This window comes from Hyperolius riggenbachi, chromosome 6, assembly GCF_040937935.1.
Source record: "Hyperolius riggenbachi isolate aHypRig1 chromosome 6, aHypRig1.pri, whole genome shotgun sequence".
Taxonomy (NCBI): domain Eukaryota; kingdom Metazoa; phylum Chordata; class Amphibia; order Anura; family Hyperoliidae; genus Hyperolius; species Hyperolius riggenbachi.
This window is the reverse complement of record NC_090651.1, coordinates 198,527,972-198,536,384: the sequence shown is the minus strand read 5'-3', so window position 1 is coordinate 198,536,384 and position 8,413 is coordinate 198,527,972. Positions and strand designations below refer to the sequence as shown.

General features: G+C 43.1%; 1 protein-coding gene across 5 annotated transcripts in view; it reads right to left on the bottom strand.

The window, feature by feature from the left end:
* Positions 1-2,995: 2,995 nt before the first annotated feature.
* MSANTD2 (Myb/SANT DNA binding domain containing 2) overlaps positions 2,996-8,413 on the bottom strand; it is a 538,095-nt gene continuing 532,677 nt past the window's right edge. For all 5 annotated transcript variants that reach the window (XM_068240270.1, XM_068240271.1, XM_068240272.1 and 2 more), the window contains one exon: positions 2,996-5,191. In XM_068240270.1, the coding sequence (XP_068096371.1) occupies positions 4,738-5,191 (454 nt within the window). In that variant the 3' untranslated portion in view covers positions 2,996-4,737. The remainder of the gene's footprint in view (positions 5,192-8,413) is intronic.

Sequence of the window (8,413 nt, the reverse complement as noted above, 5' to 3'; positions counted from 1 at the left end):
AAGCTCTCCCCTGTCGTTACAGGCTTCGAAAGCCTTCTGTGTGAATGTTTTCATGATTAGCAGGAGCAGGCAGCCAATAGAAACAGCCCCTGTTCTCCTGCAAGTGCCGCTGATAGGTCACACAGGCTTCTCCACACAAGCTTTCAGACCCCCCAGGCAGTGAGCAGAGAGAACCGGTCAAAATATATCCCCAGATTCCCTTCGGTGGTGTAACCCTTTCAGGCCCTGTTTGATAATGCAAAGATGCTGGTGGTGAAATCACCAAGCATGGCATTTGTAATGTCTCCAGGAAGTTCATCTACGTTGTGGCAAATAAATAAAATGTTAAGAAAGACTGATGGACAGATTCAGAGCAGCAGAGGCAGTATAAATAACAGTAACTATAACACCTTTACATCTAAAGGGATGTCTGGATGCCTTCTATTGTTATCAGCTTGTAACAACACATGGACATTCCAAGCTGCTCTGCACCACTCTGCTGTTATCTAACAGCCTTTGATGAATTGAAGCCTAGTAGTTCGGTAACTAACCTCTACCACACATGGGAAAATATTGATGAATTAGCACAGTGAAGTGTAAAATACCGAATGCGGTATTTTAAGGACTGGGATTTTGTTATCGAACACCCTTTGATGAATTGAAGCCATAGTGCAGGATGCAAAATATTGTATACAATGAAGCTCTGTAGAGGAACACGAACAAAGCACCTGAAGAAGTTCTGCTGCAGACCACTGTTGTGAAAGATTTTCTGCTGCAAAAGGCATTGCAGAATAAAATAATATTACTGAATATGGTACTTGATAAAGATCTGCTGCAGAATATCGTGTAAGATAAAGCTTTGCTGCAGAACATGATGCTGAATGAAACACTACTGCACTATGGCATGGAGATAGATAAAGTTTTGCTGCAGAACAAATCGCACTGCAATAGCAGAACACATTACACTATACATTTCTGATGCAGAACATTGTGCACTGGGGCAAATATAGTTCAGGATTAATCTCTATTTCAGAATGTGAGGGTACGTTTCCACTTGAGCGGCGCGATTTGCTCGCGGAAACCGCGTCAACGAATCTGCATGCGGTTGCGGATTCGTTGGCGTTTCCATGCGGATTTTCACGCGGAATCGCCCGCGGTTTTAACGACGCGATTTTAACCATGTCAATGCCGGCAAGCATTGACATGGGTTTTTAGACGAAATCGCACGCGGAAACACCGGGAAAACCGCAAGACTAAAGAGCTTGCGGTTTTCCTATTTAGTTACATTACCGACGATTCGCGTGCGGGTGTGCGGCGTGCGAATTCTGACGGCTCTGCTGTGCAGATTTTTTCTGCATAGCGAGCCGCACAGAATTCCTGACAAGTGGAAACAGCGCCATCCACTTGTATTGGTTGAGCGAATCTGCATGCAGGAAACGCATGCAGATTCGCCCGAGTGGAAACGAGCCCTCATGCAGCATGAAGCTCTGCTGCAGAACATAGCTCTTCTAAAGAACAGACTAACCAGCAAGCTCATGGTGACCCAGAACTCATTGGAGTGTGTAAGGGACTACAATGGTCCTAAAAGCCCCCTTACTAAGATGTTACGAAAAACAAAAGTTTGCTTTCCTAAAACAGAAAGAATTTGCGATAATTCAGGTTGGAGTGAGCTTGAGATGTCTCCCAGAGCATCACTGCTGAATACATGCTGAATATATGCAAATTAACCATTGTTGGTGTGTTTAGCTTCTAAGGGTAACAATGGTTAATTTGCATATATTCAGCAGTGATGCTCTGGGAGACATCTCAAGCTCACTCCAACCTGAATTATCGCAAATTCCTTCTGTTTTAGGAAAGCAAACTTTTGTTTTTCTTCTAAAGAACACAGAGAAAAAATGAGGCTCTGCTGCAAAACACAGTGCAGGGTAAAGCTCAGCTACAGAACACAGTGATGTATAACCTCTGCAAGTTACTACCATCCATGCCAGTACTGATAAAATTATAAAAACTCCTAAACTGTCCTTCTTTTTGCATGAGGCACTGACTCCAACAGATGGTACCAGAGGCCTTATGAAAGATGGTAACCTCACAGAGATGACATTTCAATCCAATATATAAACCCTTGAATTTGTAAAGAGTGCATAAACAGGAAAACAAATATTTTAGAAGGTCTAAGGACCGGTTCACATTAGCGTTTAGCGATCGGAACCGGAACGTATACTGTACAAATGGAATGGATGTGAAAGGATTCAATGTTAACCTATGGATCCATTCACATGCGTCTGTTGGTACGGATACGTACGTCCTGGTCCCCGGACCTAAAAATTGCTGCAGGCCCTGATTTTCCGGACCGTTCTGCTTAGCGGAACGGATCTGGGCAAAAAATGCAGCAGCATTGGGGCAATGTAAAGCCGAACGTTTAACGGACTGTTCCACGGGGGATGGGGGCATGGGCCGATGCAAACCTGAGCAACGGGAGGGTGAGGGTGGGTGCAGCAGCCGGGTGGGTGAGGGAGGGTTTATACAGTACATACCTAAGCTTCTGTAGCAGCCGGAGGTAAAGGCTTCCGTCTTCTTCCGCGCCATGTGATTACATGACGCGTCATGTGACTAGTCACATGACGTGCTGTGTAGTCACAGAGGAAGAAGAGGAAGCCTCTACCGCCGGCTGCTACGGAAGATTAGGTATGTATTGCTGAGTGAAAATGGATCCACTCAATCGTTGATCAGATCCATTTTCACTATGTGAACCGGGTGAAGCGGAGACCGGATCCGCTCACCGGATCCTTTTGGCTCAAAAACGCAATGTGAACTAGGCCTAACAGTTCCAAATTACAGGTGGCCGCTCACTCTATATGAAAATTGTGGCAACACCATTCTAAACTTTATTTTAAAACATCTATTTTTGATATACATATCCAACTTGTTCAACCAATAATTTCTGATTGGTTAAGAATATTTCATGACATTTTCTTTAGTGAGCATTACAATAATTGATAATTGATTCAACATACTATTATACATTTTTGGAGACATTTTTATTTAACTAGAATTTGGGGGGGGTTTATAGTGTGGAGGTTTAAAATTTACAACTAATGCTAGTGTGTGCCTGTGGAACATCAAGGTTCAAAGTCACGTGGCCAATCCTTGGACAACTAGTTTTATGGTAATCACTGATGATTACAAGTAATCATTGATGATTACATGTACTAACATTGCATAAAATACTTATGCTAGGTACACACATGAGATAAAAGGCTGGAGAACATGAAGAGTGGAAAATGAAAGATCCAAGGCCAATTTTACTACCTTCCATCTAGTATGAGAGTTTACCTACACAGTTTATTTTCAAGCTAAGTACACCCATCAGATACAAATCTTTGCAAACTAAGGAAATCATCTGTCACATAGGTTTGTCAGGGAGGTTTAAAAGACTGATCTCTCTAAAGATACTCTACACAGGCAAAAGATCAGTATCTGCAAAAGATCAGTTTCTGCAAAATGCTTTCATAGTCTATTTACTTCCTTCTTTTTCATGCATGGCTGTGCACACAAAAGTTAAGCAATATCTGCAGATCTCATACACTCCTTATTTAATGAGCAATCGTCTGCAGATCAGATCCACCTGAATGGATCTGAAAGATTGAGAGAGAAATTTCTTTTTACAAAGAGTATCTGCAGATTATCTTTGATCTTTTATTCTTCAAATTATATTATCTTGTGTGTACCCAGCTTTAGTATTCAAAATCTGCTGGACCTAATACTACATGGAGGTGGTAAGATTAGTCAGTGATTGACCAATTATAATTGAAAGTGTGTACTTAGCTTAAGTCCCATAATTAAGTTTCAACATTCGACAAAGACAAATCATCATGAACATATCCACATCAAGCCTCACATGTACAGCTGTGCCCTACTTCAGGTTAAAATAAACCACAAGAACTTACAGAAAGCCAGAAAGAAAAAAGGAATTGCAAAATAGTCTGAGATAAGATTGTCAGCAGCAAAAGCACCTGATCTCTCATCAGAACAGATGAAAAATTAGTCTCTTAGGTATAGCTGGCAGATTAGCAAATCTATAATTTTGTGAGAAAAAAATATATTAAAAAACAAACAAAAAACATGGACCCAAATCTGTTTTTTTACAGGTATAAAAATAATTTTGAACAGTTATGTAATTAAAAACCAGAAACTTTACATTGTTAAACCAGAAGTATGTGTAGACATGATGAGGCGACAGAAGATGTACGGAAGTCTAAAAACAGCATCATGTCGACATTTCAGTGATTCAGGCAGGTCTCAGTGGATGCTTATATTTGTGCTGAAATCAGATGATCCCCATGAAGTATAACTATCAGGATTCAGAAGGTTTACAGACATCCTGTTTAAATGCAGGTACCACAAGATGCTGAAGTTACTCCTATCTTTGTTATTCATTGAGTCCCTCCTGTACGTCAGGAAACCCCACAATCTTAGACCCAGCTTGAAAAAAGATGCATTGAATAAACATTACAGGGTCCCAACACAGAGAAGTCAAGGCCATCATCTAAAATATAAGTTAGGTTGTGAGAATTTCTGAGCATTTAGGAAAAGATTTACAGTAGAAAAAGGTACTTGCAATCAGTTTGTGGTACCTGCATTTAAGCACAGGAGCTTATAAAAAAAAAAGTGAAACATGACTGGGTCATTGTAGAATACTTTATAAAAGTTGGCTTCAGAGTCCTGTAAACATTCAGTCATACATTAAAGAGATTAGCTTCAGACCAAGGATCCGGCCTGACTCTGTGCAGGCACCATAACTGGCACAGCTCCCATGCGCACCAAGTTGGACGGAGTTACCCCAGAGGTAATGTTTAATTCTTTCCTGGGTGCCCGATGCTCCACTTCATTTGGCTTTGGGGCAGCACCTCCGCCACTGGCAGGCACAGCTGTGGTGTAATAGTTTCCATTTGATGGCGCCATGTAAGTAGGCAGTGATTGGCTAGTCATGCTGGGGGTGGGAGTGGTTACCCTTCCTCTGTCAGTGATGTAAGGGGGACGAAAGGCAGTGGTGCTTCCAGTAGCTGTGTTGATGGATGTGGTGTCGGAAGGAGACTTGGGAGGGTAAGGCTTTTGATTGCTGTTCAATGATGATAAAGTACCATTTTTGAAGCCGAGGTCTGAGCCATTGGCCTTAGTCCAGGTGAGCGATTTTGGTGCTGCGGCATCCTCCCTGCAGAGAGACCAGATATTTACATACCATAATTAGATCAATGTTACAATTTTTTTTACTTCATCCCCACTTCTGCTAGTCCTGATCTTTGTAGCTGGAAAATACAGGCACTCTCAACCACACAGGTGGACCCTAGAAGTCAAGCACTGCCAGAGGCTCCTAAGACACAAAAGTGCATACAGATATCAAACACGATTTCAGCCATTGTAGTTATAACCTCATTCTGAGAATCCTTACTGCACAATAAAACTTACAGGTCACACAAGGTGATATCAGATATTGTATTCCACATTTAAAGTTTTTATTTTACACATAAAAACATTCAGAAACACAGCACATTTACATTTTTGGGTCCTTGCAATCAGGACTCTATTGCACCAGTTCACATATAATCAGTGCACAAAAATGCTAGTGAAAATCAGTTTAGAAACTTGCTTACTTTCCAACCCAAGTTTCGGCCTTGTGGCGTCATCATGGTAGCACAAGGCTGCAAGGCATTAAAATTATTGATTTTTTTACAGATATTTAAACAACAGTTGGTTATCTATATATATAATAGACTGAAGGCTCATACATACATCAGACTATGGTCTTTGGAAAATGAAAGATCACAGACCAATCTTACCACACTTCATGTAGTATGAGAGCCATACCTACACAGTCTATTCTATGGAGCTGAACTTCACATCAGAAAAAAATCTTTGCAAGATGCTGCACACACAGATGCTGTACAGACACAAAAGATCAGTATCTGCAAAAGATCTGTTCCTGACAAAAATCCATTCCTGCAAATTGCAATGATAGTCTATGAGATCTGCAGATCATCATACACACATGATTTAACTGACATTCATCTGCAGATCAAGCAATCATCCGCAGATCTGAAAATCCATCCTGGTGGATCTGATCTGCAGATGAATGTCAGTTAAATCATGTGTGTATGATGATCTGCAGATCTCATAGACTATCATTGCAATTTGCAGGAATGGATTATTGGCAGGAACAGATCTTTTGCAGATACTGATCTTTTGTGTCTGTACAGCATCTGTGTGTGCAGCATCTTGCAAAGGTTTTTTTTCTGATGGGGAGTTCAGCTCCATAGAAAAGACTGTGTATAGTATGGCTCTTATACTACATGAAGGGTGGTAAGATTGGTCTGTGATCTTTCATTTTCAAAAGACTATGGTCTGATGTGTGTATGTGGCCTTAGTGCCTCAACCTTCAAACAAGAAGAAGAAGTACTTTGCATGAGAAACACCAAGTTTAAGGCCTCTTTTCCACGGACTGTTGAGCTGTGTGCTCAGCAAGCAGTTACCAGGCAGCAGTGAGCAGATACCAGGCAGCAACCAGCAGTTACCAGGCAGCAGCAAGCAGTTACCAGGCAGCAGTGAGCAGATACCAGGCAGCAACAAGAAGTTACCAGGCAGCAACAAGAAGTTACCAGGCAGCAGTGAGCAGATACCAGGCAGCAGCAAGCAGTTACCAGGCAGCAGCAAGCAGTTACCAGGCAGCAGCAAGCAGTTACCAGGCAGCAGCAAGCAGTTGTGAGAGTTTGAGAGCCATTTCACTGCCTATTCACAGTCCATGGAAAAGAGGCCTTACCCTAGCAAGTCTGACATTGCAAATCTGGCCTAATTGGCTATTCATGAGGCAATGCTCATGCAAATGCATGCACAAACCAATACCACAAAGCAGTCACCCTGCTACATGCTACATTAGCACTATCCGGCTTAGTGCACACCAGAGCGGTTCGGCAGCGTTTTGCGATCCACTTGCGGCTGCGGATACGCTTGGGTAATGTATTTCAATGGGCTGGTGCACACCAGAGCGGGAGGCGTTTTGCTGAAACGCATACTCCCGAGGCAAGGCATTTTTTGGATTGCGGAGGCGTTTCTGCCTCCAATGTAAAGCATAGGAAAACCGCAAACCGCTCTGAAAAACGGCAGTTCAGAGCGGTTTTGCAGGCGTTTTTGTTACAGAAGCTGTTCAGTAACAGCTTTACTGTAACAATATATGAAATCTACTACACCAAAAACGCTTTACAAAACCGCAAAATGCTAGGTGAAATGCTACAGAAAAATAAGAAAAAGCGTTTCAAAATCTGCTAGCATGTTGCGGATCTGCTAGCAGTTTTTGGTGTGCTCCAGGCCTCCAGGAGCGCCACGGGGAGGATTCCCAATGCCCCCTTTTTATACAACTGGGGGGACCTCAGGGTCCCAGGCTCTCTCACTGCCTGGAAACCACAGCGGCACCCCGGAGGGGGAGGCTGGGTGGCGTGGACGACCCCCCCCCCAAGTGTGGCCAGCGCCGGGGAGAGCCATCTGCACCCACCTCCCAATATTAAAAACAGGCACTTACCTTAACGTCCATTGCGTTCTGCTACATGCGCATTAATTTGGGGGCACCACATGAGAAAGGAGAGAAGCATGGGTCACCCCGAGCTTTAGAGCTCAGGGCTGGCTCACATACAGCACTCCAGAGGGGGGGGGGGACAGGCGCACTCACTCCAGGGTTCACACCACCGGAGCAAGCCATCCACCACCTGCCTCCAAAGGATACAAACTGCACAAAATGCTTTCCATGAGAAAATTAATGCGCATGTAGCAGAACCCAATGGACGTTAAGGTAAGTGGCTGTTTTTAATATTAGGTGCCGCTGTGGTTCCCAGGCAGCGAGAGAGCACTTTGCAGTATTGGTTTTTTGACCCTGCATAGTTTGGCATGCGAAAGCAAATGCATATTTGCATGAGCATTGCCTCATGAATAACCAATTAGGTCGGATTTGCAAAGCCAGACTTGCTAGGGTTAAACTTGGTGTTTGAGCACGCATACATTTTCTCATGGAAAGCCTACTTCTTCTTGCTTCAAGGTTGAGGCACGTACTCTATTAGATAGATAGATGCGGCGTATGCTACGACGCGGGTTGGCTAGTCATTTATAAAATGGCAGATCTCTCAGACTTTCAAAGAGGCCAAATTGTTGGTCCTCGTATGGCAGGCGCTACTGTAACAGAAACTGACGAATGCTTGGCATTTCAAGAGGTACTGTCTCAAAAGTAATGACTGCCTTTGAAAGAGAAGGAAAAAACGTCCTCAGCAAAGCACAGTTGTGGATGAAAGTCAAAGCTGTCTGAGAGAGACTGTCGGACTCTAAATTGAATTATTAGAAAAGCTCGCAAGACCACGGCTCCTAAAATCACTGCAGAGCTGAATGAACACCTACA